The sequence below is a fragment of the Chiloscyllium plagiosum genome, unplaced genomic scaffold, assembly GCF_037043375.1.
Source record: "Chiloscyllium plagiosum isolate Xiang-an unplaced genomic scaffold, Cpla_swu_hap1 HiC_scaffold_3, whole genome shotgun sequence".
In the NCBI taxonomy this organism is placed as follows: Eukaryota; Metazoa; Chordata; class Chondrichthyes; order Orectolobiformes; family Hemiscylliidae; genus Chiloscyllium; species Chiloscyllium plagiosum.
Genome location: NW_028270141.1, coordinates 118751408 through 118771821, shown reverse-complemented (window position 1 = coordinate 118771821; position 20414 = coordinate 118751408). Strand labels below are relative to the sequence as shown.

General features: G+C 41.3%; 1 protein-coding gene across 2 annotated transcripts in view; it reads left to right on the top strand.

Annotated features, from left to right (window-relative positions):
* The first annotated feature begins 10096 nt into the window (after positions 1-10096).
* pdss2 (prenyl (decaprenyl) diphosphate synthase, subunit 2) overlaps positions 10097-20414 on the top strand; it is a 178358-nt gene continuing 168040 nt past the window's right edge. For both annotated transcript variants that reach the window (XM_087982822.1, XM_043687056.2), the window contains exons 1-2: positions 10097-10112; positions 13004-13362. In XM_087982822.1, coding sequence (XP_087838948.1) covers positions 13118-13362 — 245 coding nt within the window. In that variant the 5' untranslated portion in view covers positions 10097-10112; positions 13004-13117. The remainder of the gene's footprint in view (positions 10113-13003; positions 13363-20414) is intronic.

Sequence of the window (20414 nt, the reverse complement as noted above, 5' to 3'; positions counted from 1 at the left end):
CACCTCCCACCTGTAGTCTGTTTCGTCGCCATCTGAGATTCGGCTGACTATGGTGGTGTCATCAGCAAACTTGTAAATGGCATTAGTCTGGTATTTGGCAACGCAGTCATGGGTATACAGTCAGTATGCAACCCTGGGGGACTCCAGTGTTGCATGTTAGTGAGGATGAAATATTGTCCCCGACCTTCACTGATTGTGGCCTGTAGGTCAGGAAATTAAGGATCCTATTGCAGAGAGTGGGGCTTAGACTTCAACATCATCACACTTTCCTGGATTTTAGATCTAATTTTATAGGATAATGCTGGTGTGTCATTATCAGGGATTGAGGAAGAAGTTGCATCAAAAAGAGTTTCTTATACTAGTACAAATCCCTTAAGGTAAAAAAAATTAAGCTCTGAATCTTCACTCTATATTAGCTTTTAATAAAGCAATATTGAGTCTCTTTTTTATTGATTCTATATTTACAAGTTCTTCAGGAGAAACTAAAACATCTTAATCTTTTCTGGTAAAGGTCCCTATGAAGTGCCTTGGCATATTTTCCCATTTTAAAGAATCTCCATAAATGTAAAGTTGCTGTTGCGATTGAGAACTAATCTTATATCACTTCTTTCTAAGTTCAGTTTTGATCTTTACAAACTTGTGAATTGCTGAAGACATAAAAACATTTTTAAGCCTTTAAGAAAAATTGTCATTAGAATAAATATAGCCTCATAGTATGTAATTTTATTTCACACAGTTTTCTGGAAAGAAAAGCCTATTTCAAATTCTCATTCATGATTCCCATCAGCCAGCCAAGTTCACAAGAACTTTCAAAGAAAAACAAACATTAAATTCTTTGGCATGATTTATGCCTATTAGTTAACTATTTGGTCAAATGTATCCTTTACACATGTCCAAAATAAGATCATTGTTAAACACATATTAGACTGTAACCAACAGGAAATTTCAGACAGCACTGTCAGAATATTTATCCATTCTTCTTCACCCATACTCATTCTCCGAAGTAAAAAAAATCTTAGGCAATAACTGTAAGATTATATTGAAATGTTCGATGAAAAAAGGTTTATATCCATCAGCCTCCATTGTGAACTAAATCTTTAGCTGGGCTTTAGGGTAGTTTAACTCTATTCCAGTACTCTTTCTTTTGTCATAACATTCCTTGTGTGTTAAGTATCATGATAAACTCATGAATTCTTAGTCATTAAAGCCTACTTTACAATTTTTATTCACAATTTGTGCTTCCAGTGTTATCAAATTTTAATAATGATTTGTTCTTGTTGAGGGGAATGTTGTCATGCAGTGGGTCAGAAGCTCCAGGTTCAAGACTCATTCCTGGACTTGATGGCTAAGGCAAGTAGATTCATAATATAGCCAACCAAATTGAGTGTCAACATGCAAATCCTTCCAGCAAATGCTGATGGCAGTGGTTAGACTCTCAAGTCAGGCCTCTGCAGAAAACAACAGCAATCCACTGGCAGTTACTTATTAAGCCCAACTATGGACAGACACAGAGGCCCATGATTGTCCATAATCTTTCAGGGTGTGGTACCCGAAGAGAAGGAGAGAGTTCTTCACGATGAAATCCCTTTCCTTTGAAATAGTTTTCCTCCTCTCCCCATTAACGTGTCTATTGGCAGCTGGACAGACAAGGTGGACTCCTGCTTCAGGACTGTTGCTACTCTAACGATAGAAATGCATTTACTTGTAATTGGTCTTATTTTTTTTTCTTTTTCGATGAGTTAGCTTATAATCAGCGAAGCTTTTTCAAATAATTGTCCTTGGACAGAGGTGATTAAATATATCCTGTGGAACAACGAGGAGTTCTCCAATGGGATAAATGACCAAATCATCTGTCTAGTTTTAACACATTTGTTAGCTTTGGTCAAAATTCCAAATTCCATGAGAATTCATCTGAACATCTTCAGTCAAATAGATACAGTATTTTCAACTTTAAGCACAAGAAGTATCTTGACAATGTTATTGCAGGAACACTAACGTTTCAAATGTTGTGCTATTTTAGTTGAGATACTAACCCAGTTCTTTTACTTTGACGTTGTGTATCATCAACTGTAATTTCTAGACTGTGCATTTCATTTGATGGCATGTATTGTTTTTAATCAAAAGAACCAAAGAGATAAAAGATAAAACAAGATAATTATCTTCTTGATAATTATACTAAAAAAAATTGGCAGGAATACAAAATGAGAGAAATTTCAACCTTTGTTCTTTAAAATATCACCTTTCAAGATGTATGCTATGTGGAGAAAGGCCAATTAAGGGGATTCCCTTCCTCCTCACAAGTTAAAGAGATTATACTAGGCAGGAGTAGTTCATAACCAGTGTATTTATGCTGATTTACCCACTACACAAGGAGAGACAGAGAATTGAATTTTAATGCAGTCTGATCACGAAAACCCCTGAAAATTGCCTTACAGACTGGAGGCCTGTGACCAGTGGTGTGCCACAAGGATCGGTGCTGGATCCATGGCTTTTCATCATTTATATAAATGATTTAGATATGAACATAGGAAATTTACCGTATATACGCGTGTATAGGTCAATCCGATGTATAGGCAAAAGCAAGGACTGCAGATGCTGGAAATCAGAGTCTAGATTAGAGTGCTGTGAAAAGCACAGCAGGCAGCATCCGAGGAGCAGGAAAATCGACGTTTCAGGCAAAAGCCCTTCATCAGGAATCTGATTTATAAGTTGACCCCTTATTTTTGGCCAAAGAATATGGTATTTTACATATACCTCGTGTATAGGTCGACCCTAGTTTTTCAGGGGTCTCTTCCTGACCATATATGCAACCATAAAGGGCATGATTTGCACATTTTTGATTCAAATGCAATACCTGCATCATCACATGTTATGCGCACCAGTATATATTTGTGCAACACCATTTTCATACCGTAAAATTGAAAGTTGATAACTACATATATGATAACTATATATTCTGTATATATTTATTTATGTAATATTTACATAATATATTTACATGCGCATGCAAATAGCCCTGGTAGATGGCTTGACCACCTGCTGGTATGGCTTTAACACTTGCACATATGTGTAGACCTACATGCACTTTACGGTACTGGTAACTGCAATATGGTACAATAGTACTGTTCTACGGTAGCAGGCAGAATGGAGACAGTTATTTTCTGGATAAATATTCAATAATGGCCATAATTCTTTTTTTCTTTTTGTTGTTTATTATTTTATACAGAGATTAGGCTCTTGTTTGTCCACTTTTTGACTCATGCCAATCATGAATTTCATCCCCTCGAAAATAATATAAGTCAACCCCCTAATTTCAGCTTAAAACTGGTCTTCAAAACTCTACCTATGCATGAATTTATACAATAGTTAATAAGTTAAAATTGGTGGTGTAGTGGACAGCGAAGGAGGTTACCTCAGAGTACAACGGGACCTTGATCAGATGGGCCAATGGACTGAGGTGTGGAAGATGGAGTTTAATTTAGATAAATGTGAGGTGTTGCATTTTGGAAAAGCAAATCATGGCAGGACTTGTACACTTAATGGTAAGATCTTAGGGAGCGTTGCCGAACAAAGAGATCTGGGAGTGCAGGTTCATAGCGCCTTGAAAGTGGAGTCGCAGGTAGATAGGATAGTGAAGAAGGCATTTGGTATGCTTTCCTTTATTGGTCAGAATATTGAGTAAAGAAGTTGGGAGGTCATGTTGCAGCTGAACAGGACATTGGTTAGGCCACTTTTGGAATATTGCCTGCAATTCTGGTCTCCCTCCTATCGGAAGGATTTTGTGAAACTTGAAAGAGTTCAGAAAAGATTTATAAGGATGTTGCCAGGGTTGGAGGATTTGAGCTACAGGGAGAGGCTGAATAGGCTGGGGCTGTTTTCCCTGGAGAATCAGAGGCCAAGGGGTGACCTTATAGAGGTTTATAAAATCATGAAGGGCGTAGATAGGATAAATAGACAAAGTCTTTTCCCTGGGGTCGGGGAGTCCAGAAGTAGCGGGCATAGATTTATGGTGAGAGGGGAAAAATTTAAAAGGTACCTAAGGGGCAACTTTTTCACACAGTGGCTGGTGTGTGAATGGAATAAGCTGCCAGAGGAAGTGGTAGAGGCTGGTACAATTGCAACATTTAAAAGGCATATGAATAGGAAGGGTTTGGAGGGATATGGGCCAGGTGCTGGCAAATGGAACTAGATCAATTTGGGATATCTGGTCGGCATGGACGAGTTGGGCCAAAGGGTCTGTTTCCGCACTGTATATCTCTATAACTCAAGGACAGGATTGCTAAAGGTGGCAATGTGATGATTTCTTAATTTTCACACTCAGTAGTTCTTGTTCATTTCTTTTGGCAAACATCCTCCTTAATGCAATGAAACAGCTTCACAGCAAAGTGTTTTCTGATAAATGACAGTGGTCTCCACACCACTGTAGTGATCGCAACAAGGTGAGCCGGCTGGCCCTCATACAATATGAGTTCCCTGATTAGGGCTGTTAATCTGGTCCAATCAAGGAGACCTTGCTGACATAAAAGGGTAAGTGTCAGGGATTTTGAGCCCCTGGATGTCTGACTCTGAGAGGCAGTGCTATTGTCAAAGGCTGTGCATTTGTAAATAAAGGATGATTGGTGATGGGATGCCAGCTTCTGAAGAGTAATTTGAACCACTTTGCTGGATTTTATGGAATCCTCTCCTCTCCATTTGGTACCAGCATCCTAAACTGAAATTAGAGGAATAATTGAAATTAAAAATGAAATTAAAAGAATGATAGAGCCATTACAGCACAGATAAATGCAAGCCAGTTATTGATTTCAAGCCAAGTGCCTAGATAGTAATCCGTTCCTAGCCCTGCAAGCCTGAATCCCTCAAATAGCCATCTAATTTCCTTTTGAAATCATTGATAGGCTCCATTTCCACCTCCTGGGAAGCAGAGAGTTGAAGGTCATTAATATCCACTGGATAAAAAAGTTCTTCTTCACATGATGCCTTTATGTCTTGCCCTAACCTTTAAATCTGTGTTCCCGAGTCCTTATACAATCAGCTAATGGGAAAACAATAACAGCAACTTGGATAATTAACAGGCCTCTTTGATACACAGGGATACAACATTATCTACTCAGCAGCAGGAGAATCGACATTTTGGGCATAAGCCCTTCTTCAGGAAGGGCTTCTGAAGAAGGGCTTATACCCGAAACGTCGATTCTTCTGCTCCTTGGATGTTGCCTGACCTGCTGCGCTTTTCCAGCAACACATTTTTCAGCTCTGATCTCCAGCATCTGCAGTCCTCACTTTCTCCTATTATCTTCTCACCAGTCAGCTAAATAAAGCTGATGAAAGATTGGGGATCTTAAAAGAAATGGAAGAGGGCAGCCTCATCCCTATTTTAATCCTCCTCCCACATCACTCTTTAAATGTGTGTAAATTACAATTTCAACCCCCTGGGAAATAACGTTGACTTTATTGTATTGAATAATAACAATTTGAGGGAAATAGGCTTGCAGGGTCAAGGAACTGGGGCTGAATGGATTGCTGTCTAGGTAACTGGCTTGGACTCAATAGCTGACTGGCCTTCTTTCATGCTGTAATGGCTCTATCACTCTTTTAACTTCAATTATTCCTCTAATTTCAGTTTAGGGTAATGCGACCGAATGTAGAGAAGAGAGGATTCCAGGAAAACCAGCAAAGTGGTTGAAATAACTCTTCAGAGGCTGGCATCCCTTCACCGATCACCCTTTGACATAGCCTTAGACAATAGCACTACCTCTCATCGAGTCAGGTATTCAGGGTGCCCAATATCCTTGACATTCACCCTATTATGTCAACTCGATCTCCCTGTTTGGTCCAGATTAAAAGCCCCAATCAGGGACTTCATATTATATGAGGGCCAGTTGGCTGATCTCATTCCAATCACTACAGTGGTGTGGAGACTACTGTCATTTATCAGAGAACATGTCGCTGTGAAGATATTTGAAAACCTGTTTCAGAGGCTATTTTCAGACTCATGAAGGTTGACATTTTAGGTTCATCTGTCCTCTTCGGCTGCTATCCTCAAGTAGGTTACTTGCAAAACATCATCTGACATGAATAAAAATCCCTTCAGCTGATCATGACGTACAAGCAACCCAGATCTTTTTGCAGCTTTGGTTGTGTCCAGGTTTGTCCCCAAATAAGAACCATCAGTTAACTGGCCTCCTTGTGTGGGTGTTGGATGTGTTGATGCATATCTCTTTGGTCCTCGGAATAATGTGTCAGCCATGAAATGGGTGTTGGTTGCTCTTCCAGAGTCCTCTTGCTCCAGGACTGTTTTTGCAAAAATCTGTTAATATGACAGGATGACCTGTAGTTTGAAAGTCCACCGTTGTCAGCAATGCTATGTGACTGCAAAAAAATGATTTGACAGTAGGAAGGGCTCTGTTCTTTTTTTGCCATCAAGTGTAGCCTTTTGAGTCTATTGTTTTGTATTGAGTTGGTCTGTTTTTGAATACATTCAATTTTACGTCTCCTGGAAAAAGTGAAGTTTCAGAAAGTGTTCAGTTATCAACAGAAAATTAGGAAATGAGTTGGAAACACATTGGTGCGGTTAAAATATTTCTGAAGCTAATTTTAAATATTCTTAGATTTGTAATGTAGATTGCAGTTGTGAAAAGTCAAAATTTGCCTGAAGAGAAACTATAATGTTTTATTGGCAAAAGGATGGAATGTAATGGATACTGATAGAAACCGAGATTAAGGAGGATGGAAAGTGAAAGACAATGCAAGCAGAGATTTTAAAAAGTCAATTGCACACTTTGGTATAATAGAAAATGGCATGTTGCTCAGAAACTGCAGTCCTCACTTTCTCCCTGCTCCGAAATGTATATTTAGATTATCCCTAAAGGTACACAATTACAGTTGACAACATAGTTGATCCTACGAGATTTGAAGCTTTTAATTATTTAAATACTCAACAACTTTGTTTGTCTTGGTGGAGGTTTTGAGGCAGGAACATAAATATGGGCAGGTCAGTCTTTATCCTGTGGTCAAAGTAATTTGGATAAAGGGATGAATGAGCTGGCCAAGCCTTAGGCATTTGATTTGAACCTACTCTATTCAGCTGAATTAAACTTGATTCCTGTGCTGAAAAATTCCATCTACATTTAATTTCCTTTCTGTCACTCTTCAACTTTTATTGTTTTTCCGAATATAAATCAGGCAGATTTTACTTGCTCAGATTAATTTCTGTACATGATACCTTTTGAACCTGGATTTCATGATAGTACTCATCCCAACTAAAAAAAAACACATAAAAGTGGGGGGTTGTCAGCATGTGGTAGAGCAAAGAATGGGGTAATTGAGACCTGTAACTCCTGTGCCACGTGGAAACTCCAAATACATATGCAAAATCCAGTTCGAATTGAAGAGCTGTACTGGTATAACAGAAACGGACAATTTCCTGGACTACAGCTCAGTGAGTGCCAAATAGTTACAAAGAGTTCAGGAGGAAAGCAACTTGGTAGGTTAGAAAGCTGTGGGAGTCTGGTACTCTCAAAGATTTGGAGAGCTAGAAACTGTTGATGGCAATGACATCTTGAAGAGTGCATTTTGGAACACCTCCGTCGCACTGTGGGACAAACAACTGAGAGGTGTGCAGTGATCATTAAAGGATCAGATTGTTAAAGGGACAGGAATGAGTTTTGATACATGCCAACATGAGTCCTACATAGCATTTTAAAAAAAATATGTAAAAGACATTGTTGAATGGGTGAGGTGCCTTTTTTTCCTGGGAGTAGAGGTGGTGGGGAAGGGCCACAGTGAGAAAGTGTGGTCCTTATTGCAACCCATTACATACAGAAAAGTCAAGGTTCTACAGACAGGATTTTAAAAAGCTAGGGAGGAAATTCACAGGCAGGACCTCAATGGATTGGTCCCAGTGCCATATGTTAATGAGTGGAGGAGGAGTGAAATAAACCAGGTCAACACAAAGTTGGAGACAGGGTTTAGATTACTGGAACACTGAAGCCATTTCTGATGCGGGAAGGTCCGGTATAAGATTGGTAGGTTTTAGATCACCAAGGCTTGTATCAATGTCCTTGAGATGAAGTTAACTTGTGCCAGGGTTTAAACAATAAACTAGTTTGTTTGAACTAGGGAGGACTTGTCGGTTATAGAGCATAACTCTTTAGTCTTTCTGCCAGGATGCTGTTGGGGGCCTTTGCTTTTTGCTATATCCAGTCGTTTCTTAACTGGTTCCAAGGCGGCAGCAGAATAGGACACTCCAGCCAAGGCTTGTCCTCTCCGCTTTTTCTTCTTTTCTTCTCATTTTTTTCCTCTGAATGGTTTTTTTCTTCTTCTCTCTCAGCATCTGACAATGACTCCCAGCCTCCGATGACTCCCAGCCTGGTGTAGCGGCCTCCCAGTGTGGCGATCTTCCGGCCTGGTGCAGCAGCTTCCTTGCATGGCACGGAGACCTCCTGGCCTGGGACAGCAGCCTCCTGTAGTGGCCTTCAGGCGTGACGGGGTGACCTAGTGGTCTCCCAGTGTGGCCTCCCAGCATGGCATCCTCTCGGCCTGGTATGGCATCCTCAGCCTAGCCTGCTGGTCTGAAGCCATCTCCCAGCTTCACGATCTTCAAGGTGAAGCCCAGCGCAGTCTGCAGCCATGGACTGGTGTGGACTGGAAGCTAGGTGCCAGTGTGGTCTGTTGTTCTGAACTTTAATTTCTGCAGCGCTTGACATTTATTTCTCTAAGATCTTGTAACGAAAGAAGTTGTACTTAGGTACCTTTGTACCTAAGATGGTGCTGTAAGTGAAGACATATAAACTTTTCACAGTGCTCATTGAGTATATGTGACAATAAAGCTCATTCAATTCAATTACATGAAGTTAATTAAGTTGGTGGAAGCCAGCGATTCTGGGGATGCCAGGGGGAGGCCACTGTGCCAACACCCTCTTCTCAGCAATCTCTCCTCAGTCCCTGAGACCTGAGCAGGTGCCAGGGACATTGAAAGGTAGGTTTCAGCTATTGGGACAGGCCGAATAGGTCGGAGATTGTTTTCCCTGGACCGTTGGAGGCTGAGGGTGACCTTATAGAGGTTTATAAAATCATGAAAGGCATGGATTCAATGAATAGCCCAAGGTCTTTTTTCTAGGGTAGGGGAGTCCAAAACCAGAGGGCATAGGTTTAAAGTGAGAGGGGAAAGATTTAAAAATACCCTGAGGGGCAACTTTTTCACGCAGAGAATGGTGCACATATGGAATGATCTGCCAAAAGAAATGGTGGAACAAGCTAAATTACAACATTTAAAAGGCACATTGATGGGTACATGAATGGGAAGGGTTTAGAGGGCTGTGGGCCATAAGCTGGCAAATGGAACTAGATCAGGGAAGGGTCTATTTCTGGGCTGTGCATCTCTATGACTACCTATGACTAGGACTCTATGGTGCAGATACCAAGAATTCTGGTCTCAGGGCTGATATCCGATGTGTGATTCTGGGAATGGTGCCTGGTAAGATGGGGTCGAAATGGGACCTGATAGAGATCACTGGGTAATTAATTGCGAATTTGGTAAGATACAGTGAGATAACTCACAACTCCCAGTGAGAACTACACCATCAGACTTAACACATTGTCCACTTCGCCAAAAATGCACAAGATCCAGCCCTCTTTCTATTCCAGGCATGCTGCCAAAACCGCCTGATTATCTCTAGCAGTTTCTGTTCATATTTTAGATTTCCAGCATTGCTTTACAATCACATCCTACCATCTTCACCATGCCTGTGTTATGATGATTTACTTTAAGCATCATGCTCATTTATCTCATCATTTCCAAATGAACTAATCTGTCTTTTTAAGACTTGTCCGGCGCTGGACTTTTAAAAAATGTTGACAAACAAACTTATGGATAAAACAAACTGTAACGAACTGTTAACGAAGGACAGAATCGATTGACAACATTGAACGTCCACGCATGCGCCCAGCTGTCGCACCGCCCCCCAACCACCGTTTCCATGGTTACGCAGCACCGCAGGTGCATTCCACTTTATGGCGATGTCGTGCCCTCGCCGCTTCGGCGGGGTGTTTCCGTTTGAGGTTTGCGACATGCCGTATGGTGGATTGTGCAAAATGGCGGCGCCCATGAAACGGTGAGTTTGTGTCGGCGGGACGTGTTGCGCAAACAGACCGAGTTTATCATTGACCCGACGGGGATTTGGTATGAGACGGGGAGGCCGGAGAACGGAAGAGACTGACCTGTGTCTCCGGGTCGAGCGGCGGGAAGCAGACAGGAGGTTTGTTTCTCTTTATGTGCCAGGTCCCTTTCGCAGAGAAACAAACCCTTGTGTCTGTATTTAAACTCCAGGACCGTGGGGAGAGAATCTGCACGGGTCGAGTTTCTGTTTGCTCCAAATAGAACGTGCCTTCCCTTTTCCAGGATCAATTTTCACTTGGAAAAATGCAGACACAATTGATGTATCAATTTGAAAAAGACAATGGTGGGCACCTGCAGTTTGTTCGTTCACGCAAGCTCACCGATTAACTGAGGGGAATTCCTCTGTGTGCAGCCATCCTTCTACTCAGTATCCTGAGTGGTGCAATGATTGCAGCGGGTGCAAGCCGGAGAGGGAAATGGGTTAGATCTGGATATTTATACTTGATATTCTGGACAGTGAGGTCCAGGACTGTAGCTTAAAAAAAAAGCCTAACTTTTTCATACTCTGTGCTTTGTAATATCGTCCGAAATAATTAAAAAAAGTAGCCGAAGCAAGCAGAAGGCTGGAAGAACACGGTGCAGCAGCATCTGTGGACAGAAAAACACAGTTGATGTTTTGAGTTCTGAGTTTGTGAACTCAGAACTGAAAGGTGTTGTAAAACAGGTTGTTGTTTTGTATCTATTTACCTATTTTCCAACAGCTTTCAGCTCAAAAATAAGTCATACTGGACTCATGTTGATTCTGTGTCTCTCCACTGATGCCACGAAACCTCCCGAGTTTGTCAAGCTATCTGTTGCAGAATTTCAGCTAATCTTTTAAGAATTTTTGGAGTTTGTCATCTTCTTCATTTTAAATTTCTAAAGTCATGTTGTTCAGGGGGATAGTGGTATAGTATAGTGGTATTATTGCTGGACTGTTGATATAGAGACCCAGACCATGTACTGAGGACTTGGGTTCGAATCACGCCATGGTAGATGGTGGAATTTGCATTAAATAGAAAACTGAATTAAGAATCTAGTGATACCCATTGTCAGGAAAAACCCATCTGGTTCACTAATGTCCCTTAGGGAGGGAAACTGCCATGTCTGGCCTACATGTGAGTCCAGATCCAGAGCAATGTGGTTGATTCTTAACTGCCCTCTGGGCAATTAGGGATTGGCAGTCAATGCTGGCACAGCCACTGATGCCTACATCCTATGAATCAATAAAAATCACTTGTAACTACATTCTCACCAACTGAGTGATATTTTTCATAGAATCCCTACAGTGAGGAAGCAGGCCTTTAGGTCCAACAAGTCCTCACCGACCCTCCAGGGGAATAGAAAGGATTGACTAGGATTAAAGATGTGCAACTTGGCGCAGGAAAAGACTCTCCCATTGAGCTGGATGATGAAATAGGTTCAAAGATGATAGTGTGCCTAACTGCCGGAAGATGGGAGATGTCCTGTTTAAGTGTAGTGCAGAGGCAGCATAGGTGGATTCAGCCATAGTGTTTAGGGCATGGAATTGGTTGATACCAGCTTTCTGGAAGACAGTGAAGAAGAAGGCACCTTAGAGTCAGCTTGGAGTCACCAACTCTGGCCGATCGCCTGACGAACACACGTCGCTCCTTTTGGTTTGAAGAGCACAATTTTAAAAAAAAACACAGGCTGGCAGGTGGTAAATTAGTGGAAGAAAATGCAGCAAAGCAGTCAAGCTGACTGAGAGAATGAGAAGCTGGGACTGAAAATGAGTTTTAAGATTTGTGGAAATTTCAGATGATCTTTACTTTTGTATAGTTATTTAAAAATAAGTTAACTGAATGCAGTGAGTTTAATCATCATTGCCTTGCTGCTACATTTTTACCTAATTGCGAAATGAAACAAATGTAAGGTCTTAAGACATAGGAACAGAAGTTGTTGAGTCTGCTCTGCCATTCAATGAGATATAGTTGATCTGATAATCCTCACCTCCACTTTTTTGCCTTTTCCCATAACTCTTAATTTCCTCATTAATTTAAAAATGTGTCTATCTCATCCCTGAATATAGCTCATTGGTTTATTTGGAATTTTTATCAGTGTTTATTTGATGTATCTTCGGAGAAATTGAGGAACTGCATGCGCAAAAGCCATACCTATCCAGGTCAGGGCACAAGAGTAACTAACTGTTGTCACAGCTCATATGCTACACATGAGCTCTATTGGAAGGATTACAAACCTGAAATATAAACTGTTCTTTCTCCTCAGGTACTGCCAGATTTCATGGGCATTTCCAACATTTTGTTTTTATTCCCTATATTTCCCTATGTTCTCCTTTGCAAATAGATAAAATAATGTTAGTTATTTGTATTGAAATCCTTCATCTTTGCAAGAGTTCTAATGTACTTAATTAGCTGTAAAATGTTTCTGAATGTCCTGAGGTCATGAAAAGCACTACATGAATTCAAAATGATCTTGTGACTACTACGGAATTCATTCACTGTTTGCCACTGAATGTGGATAAAATAATGCTGTCCAGAATCAGAGACACTTAGTTTTGACTCCCTGTGTGAAAAAAAACCAAAATGATCAGTTTCATTAAAAAAAATGATTTGGGACAAACATAATTAGTTATTGAATTCTTACAGAAAAATAGAAATTGTTTTAAAATCTCAGCAGAGTCAGGCAGCATTTATGGAGAGAAATCAGTTAACTGTTCTGAACAAGGGTCATGGGATCTGAAACGTTAACTTGGACGCTGCCAGACCTGCTGAGATTTTGCATCAATTTCTGTTTTTGTTTCAGATTTCCGGCACCCACGGTTTTTTTTGGATTTTTTTTACAGAATTTTTATGTTTGTCTTGCCAGGATCAGCCAATGACTTTCTCTGGGTGTACCCCTTCTACTTGCAGCTTGGATTCACAGGGACCATTTCATTTCCTACGTTTTTAAAAAAAGTAAATATCACCAAGCCCCAACGCCATGTTACCGTCTGTGAGGAGAATGATCTGTCCAGCTCTAGTTGGTACTTCTTGCCGGAGTCACATGCTTTACTCCACTGTGTCCCCTTCCTCCTGGGCTAAAGTGGTGTCTGAGGCAGAAAAGATCGTTGGATACCCGACCTCCTTCATGAGTCTCCGCTGTCTGCTCAGTGATGAGCTGAGCAACATTGCCCTTCATGTCAGGAAATTGGTTGGGACAAGGCATCCTTTAATATCCACAGCCAGGTAAGATGTCAAGCTGAATAAAATGCACAATAGAAAAAGAATTTTAAATAGGACTGTGCTGTTGATTTGGTTTCGAGTGCTGCTGTTGTTGGTGTTCTCACATATCTCCAAAGAAATGTTATGATCTGTTTGATTCTGCAAAATTAGCTATTTTTTTCTCCCCCTCCAAGTTTCAAACTACTATTGAAATTGAATTGAATCTGCTACACGCAAAAAGAAGGGGGATAAGTCCGAAAGTTTAAACTAAAGCATATGACTGGCATTGCAGGTGAGCTGGATAATGAACCAGCAGAAAGGGTGGTGGGCTGTGCTTTCAGGATTTGTATTTATGTTTCTGTCAGTTGTGACACCTTGGTAACTCCATGATGGACTCTATTATGGTGTTGTAGAAAAATTAGATGTTTATAGCACAACTGGAGGTCTTTCAACTCATTATGTCTCTTTCTGGTTAAAAGTTAACCACCTGACTTGATCCCCCTTTCTGGCTTTTGCCCATAGCACTTGTATTTTACGACACTTCAAATGCATACCAAGGTTTTCTTGAAATATTTTAAGGGTTTCTGTCTCTACCATCCGCTAAGGCAGTGAGTTTCAGGAACCTCCCTCCCCACCCTGTGGGTAACAATATTTCCTCTCACATTCCACCTAAGCCTCCTATCTCTAACACTATATCTGTGTCCCTTGGTGATGGATCTCTGAACCAGTACAATTCTGTTAGTCTCTCTCATCAACTACACGTAGATGCGTCAATTTAAACGCTTCAAATAGGTCTGCTTCAGACTTTTCTGTTCCAAAGAAAATAACCCTAGCCCATCCAGTCTTTCCGTTTGACTAAAATTCTTCATTGCTGGCACTATCCTTGTAAATCTCCTCTGTACCCTCTCTTTAGTGCAACACCAGTTTCCTGAACTGTGGTCTGCTGTTCTATTGTAATTCTCTGCCCCAGAGTTGTCAAAGCTCAATCTTTCAGCAAGTTCAAGACAGCAATTGATAGACTTCTGGAGACCAATAACATCAAGTGAAACGGAGATAACGCAGGAAAGTGTATTGAGGTAGCTAGCGAGTTTTGAGAAGATTTGTAGCTCAGGTTGAGGTTCTGGATGTAGGTTTGCTCGGTGACCTGGAAGGTTCATTTCCAGACGTTTCGTCACCCTATTAGGTAACATCTTCTCTGGGCCTCCAGCAAAGTACTGTACATGATTCCTGCTTTCTGTTTATATGTTTGGGTTTCTTTGGGTTGGTGATGTCATTTCCTGTGGTGATGTCATTTCCTGCTCTTTTTCTCAGGGGGTGGTGGATGGGGGTCTAACTCAATGTGTTTGTTGATGGCATTCCAACTGGAACTCTATGCTTCTAGGAATTCTCGTGTGTGTCTCTGTTTGGCTTGTTCTCAGATGGATGTGTTGTCCCAGTTGAAGTGGTGTCCTTCCTTATCTGTATGTAAGGATAGGTCGATGATCAGTCATATTCTAATTGAATGGTGGGGAAAGCTTGATGGGCAGAATAGTCTGTGCTCCTGAGTTCCTATGTTTTCTTTCTGTTCATGTCCAACCATCTTCAGGAGTCTGTAGATCTGCACTCCAAGATTTCCCTCTTCCTTTACACTTCCCAGTATCTTACCATTTGTTGTCACCTCATTCGGTTAACAAACTTTCTATGGTTGATTGCAAAGTAAGCACGTACAAACATGCCATTTAGGAGCAAGAGTATGCTAGTTAGGAGCAAGTGTAGGAATTTGGTCCATCTAGCAGCATCCAAGGAGCAGGAAAATCGACGTTTCGGGACTCATTCCTGATGAAGGGCTCTGGCCTGAAACATCGATTTTCCTGCTCCTTGGATGCTGCCTGACCTACTATACTTTTCTAGCAACATACTCTCAACTCTGATCTCCAGCATCTGCAGACCTCACTGTCTCCTAATTTGGTCCATCTACCCTGCTGCACAATTTAATAAGGTCACTGGAAGGGAGGGCTGTACATAGAACGAGCAAGAGGTTTTCTGTCCATGTTTGACCTGAAGACATGAGACTTCATGGGATCTAGAAGCAATATGGAGGATTCCCGGAGCTGTTGCCTCCCAACTGCATATATCTATGCTGCCACTTCTGCTGAGGAAGGATAAACCCAGAGGTGGTGATGGTGGTTTCTGGGACATTGTCTTTAAGGTATGATTCCATGAGTATAACCATGTCGTGCTTGCTTGACTAATGTTTGAGACAGCTCTTCCAATTTTGACACGAGCCCCCATCTCCCTAAATTGGACATTCTAAATTGACCCAGAGCTGGAGAAATTGTGCCTGACAGAAAATTTAATTCTCTAAATTAAACAGAAGCCAGTAGCTATCAGCTATTGAGAACAGGGGAAACCAAGGTCAAGGAGGCAAGAAAGGTTCAAGACGAACCAGTTACACCAGCCCGAGGGATGTGCATTGAAGAAGCATTGATCAGACTTTCTGGCACGTTGACTTCCAGCCAGTGCCTGAGATTTTGCACTTTGCACCTTCCTGGCATGGCAACAGTGAAGGGAGTTGGCGCAGTGTCATTGGATACTTTGAAGTCTGCTAATTTCTCCACTGGCCAAAGGCCACACAACATTCCGGAAGGTCTGGGGCGAGGATGATAAAAACACACCTGGAAGCTACCCCCTCAGCAAAGACTTACAGCAAGACTCAGGGCAGAAGGCTGTGTGGCAACCCAGGAGGAGCCAGGAGAAGTGCCCCATGACCTGGGAGACCCACCTTCGTGGAAGGGAGCCAGCCTTGTGTCAGAAAGGAAGGAGATTCAAATGACCCAGCTCAATCACGTGGATCATTGCAGGTAATACCCTATCTCAGACAGATAGATCTTGATAAAGGGTAAATATTGTGAAAATTTGAGAAATGCTCACATGGTGTTTTTAATCATAATTTGTTGAACTGCAAATCAAATTCTGTCTCCCTTTGCCTCATTTGCCTCAAAATCACTTGGGTAAAATTTGTAATATGAAAAATTGGTTGTAGTGTTTAAAGCATGTAAGGAGGGCTTTGCAGGGTTGGCAGGATCAATTTTTCTCATTCTCATTTCTGATGCCTGGATCAATACCAGGTTGTCTAATCCAGCAGTAGCTGAGGAGAAGATGGTGAGCTGTGTTCTTGAACTACTGCAGTCGTTGGCATTGTTCAGAATTTTGGCCACTGAAATAATGGTGATTTAGTTCCAAATCAGGGTGGTGTGTAGCTCAGAGGGGATCTTGTGGTAGTGATGGTGTCCGCATGTGTCTGCTTTCCTTCTCCTGGGTGGCAATTGGTCATAAGTTTGGAAGGTGCTGTCTAAGAAACAGCACGGTGGCTCATGGGTTAGCACTGCTGCCTCACAGCCCCAGGAACCCAGGTTCAATTCCCACCTCGGGCGACTGTCTGTGTGGAGTTTGCACATTCTCCCTGTGTCTGCGTTTCCTCCAGTGGCTCCGGTTTCCTCCCACAATCCAAAGATGTGCAGTTTAGGTGAATTGGTCATGCTAGATTGTCCATAGTGTTAAGTACATTAGTCAGGGGTAAATGTAGGGGAATAGGTCTTGGTGGGTTGCTTTTCAGAGGGTCGGTGTGGACTTGTTGGGCCGAAGGGCCTGTTTCTACACTGCAGGAAATCTATTCTAATCTGGTAAGTTCTTGCATTATATTTTGTACGTGGTACACATTGCAGCTATTATGCATTATTTTGAAGAGAATAAATGTTGAAATGTTGGTTAATCGGGTAGCATTCAAGTTAGCAGTCTTGTCCTTGTTGTTGAAGTTCTTGATTGCTGTTGGCACCCATCCAGACAAATGGAGAATGTTCATTACACTGCTGACTTGTCCCTCTTGGATGATGCATTGGCATTAGGCTGGTGGAGTCCCAGTCTCTGAACTGCCTTGTAGACAAGGTATTTCTGTGGTCAGTCCAGCTAGATTGTTGTCAATGACGGCACGGTGGCACAGTGGTTAGCACTGCTGCCTCACAGCGCCAGAGACCTGGGTTCAATTCCCGCCTCAGGCGCCTGACTGTGTGGAGTTTGCACATTCTCCCCGTGTCTGCGTGGGTTTCTTCCGGGTACTCCGGTTTCCTCCCACAGTCCAAAGATGTGCAGGTAAGGTGAATTGGCCATGCTAAATTGCCCATAGTGTTAGGTAAGGGGTAAATGTAGGGGTATGGGTGGGTTGCGCTTCGGTGGGTCGGTGTGGACTTGTTGGGCCGAAGGGCCTGTTTCCACACTGTAATGTAATGTAATCTAATCTAATCTAAACCCCCGGGATGTTGATGTGGAATGAAAGGATGTTGATGTGGAATGAAAGGATGTTGTTCATTTTAAGTTTGGAAAAGGCATTCATAAGAACTCTCAAAAGGTTGGCAAGATATAGCCTCATTGAATTAAGAGTTATATTTTAGCAAGGACTGAAGAATGGTTCAAGGCATAAAACAACGCAGGAATAAATGGACCCTTTTTTATATTGCAGACTAAACTAATGTGGTGCAACAAGGATTTGAACTGGGTTCTCAGCAGTTTATGATTGATAAACTAGTTTGATGAAGAGACTACGTGTAATGATACTACGCTAGGTAGGAAAAGTAAGCCTTGAGCATACAAAGAACTTCTAAAGGAATATTGACAGTTTATTTGAAAGGACAAGAGCAGATGGTGTATGATATGGGGAAATGTGAAAATATTTAAAGGAATAGGAAGGTATATAGTTTATTTATTAGTGAGGAGTGACTGTTAAAAGGTGTTCAGAGGGATTCATGTGTCCTTTTGCACTAAACACACAGCCAGTATGTTTCATTATCCATCCATTTTTGGTGGTGAAATTGGTAGAGCAAGGAGCCCACTTTGCAGTATTCCAATTTAATAAGCTTGTGGCTGTTATTTGATTTGGTGTATAATACTCTAACAGACAATATTTCATGAAGTAATTGCTGAGAGTTTTATTCAGTTCTGAATTTTGATCATAAAACAGCCTGTTACTGCATGTATCAAGACCTGGACAACATTCAGCCACCGATTTAGCAGTGGCAGCGGTGTGTGCAGTCTACAAGTTACAATGCAGCAACATGTCAAGATTCCTTCCGCAATACCTTCAAAACAACAACTTCCACCATGTAGAAGGATCGAGGCTCTAGATGTATGGAAATACCACCAGCAGCAAGTTTCCCTCCAAGCCACACCATCCTGACTTGGAACTGCATCATTGTAACTGGACCAAAATCCTAGAGCTGCCATCCTAATGGCACATTGGGTATCCCTACACCCATGGACTACAGTGGTTCAAGAAGGCAACTTGCCACCATTTTCTCTAGGGTAATTAGGAGTGGGCAGTAAATACTGTTCTAGTCCAAAAGCACAAGGGTGATGAAGATGCTCTGTATTTAATATTATTTGAAAGATTTGGTTTTGAAGGATTGAGGAAAAAAGGAATTTAGTTGATGTTTTGTGGATATACCTGGAGTAGTTTCTTTAAAAGAGATCATATCTAAAGTTTATTAAATTTTCTTGTGTACGTTGAGTTTCTTGAAACTCACGTGACTAGGGATAACTTCTTGTTTTCCTGGACCTTGTTGGGACTGTTTTTAAACAGTGACTGGCTTGGAGGGAGTCCTGCCAGAAACAAGCTGAGTTGGAGGAAAGCTTCCTATGGATAAACTTCCCAGCTGATCTTTCATATTTATGAAAAGAAAATCTCCTCCTTCAGTTCAGGATAAAACCTATTTGTTCTTTTGAAAGAGCATCTCAGGATTATATTTATTGAGCAAGCCGTGTCTGCAAAAACTCAAAAGACAACTATGCATGAATAATAATGAGTATGTGTGATAGAACATCAGAGCAACAGACTCCTGAACATCCTATGTTGTATCCATTTGCCTTCAAGAATTACCCATTGGCCAAGGTTTTATTTTTCTGGAAGGCAAATTTCCACAGAGAAATATGTTTTTGTTTCATTGCTTCCTGAAGAGAGTGCGTGTGTGTTTAGGAGATATTTAGAGGGGTAAGCATTTATGCTTCTATGTTGATTGTGTATGTTAAACAATTGCAAATATTTGGTAATAAATGCATCATTATGTTCCGAAAAATCCTGACTAGTCTTTTTGTTGATAGCTAAGGTTTTTTAACTGAGAACAGGAGTTTGATTTTATGCTGTGACCTGTGGAGTAGTGGGACTTCGAGTAAAGGTGTGTTTCTCCAGCCTTGGTTATGACATGCTTTGTATGAATAACTGGAGAAATAAAACCATTGTGAATATATTAGGATACTATTCTGAGCAGGCTGATATAATGCATACTTTCCCATAGTATTACTGTGTACAAGGTTAAGGATGCACAGCATCTATGTTAGAAAGCAGTAACTGATTCTAATACAGCAGCCTGCTACAGTGAGGTTTGTTGAGAATTTCATATCTGTTTCAATTTCCTTTTTGAAAATTTCGTGATCTCCTTTTTGTTACAACTTTTTGAGTTGTTTAAAGTCTGTAATTTGCTTTTGTATAAAGACTCCAGACGGACAAATTGCTGAGCATAAAATGTTTACCTCCCCAGTTGCAAAAATTAGGTATTTTGATTGGTAGCTGTAGATTTGGGCTTTCTTCTTACCGTGATTTTCCTGCTCCTGTCTGGATTGTCTCAGTAGGAGTGGAGTTTTGACTTGTGTAGAGTTCCTGTTGCAGGCAGCTTGCCAGGCTGACAAAGGAGCAGCTACGGCTGATGGTGTCAGGAGAGGTTTGTGTTATCTCTACATCCCGCTGTCTTCTTCCAGGTGCTTTCTGGCTCATCTTCCATCTGATACTTTGCCTGTACCTTAAAGAAATGGTTGGCCTGTGCTTGACTTGTCAAAATTGATTTAATCCCTAATTTTCCGTGGAGCAAAGTAGCGTCCAAGAATGGAATGGTGTAACCAGTTAGAGGTCTGGTGTGGTGTGGTGACATAACTCCCCTTTAGAAATGGGATGTTTTTATGAAGTAATGATAGGGCTGCACAGACTAGAGTGAAACAGTAGCTTGTTTTATGGAAACGTTTCCTTTTATATCTAACTAAATTCTTGCCAGCAG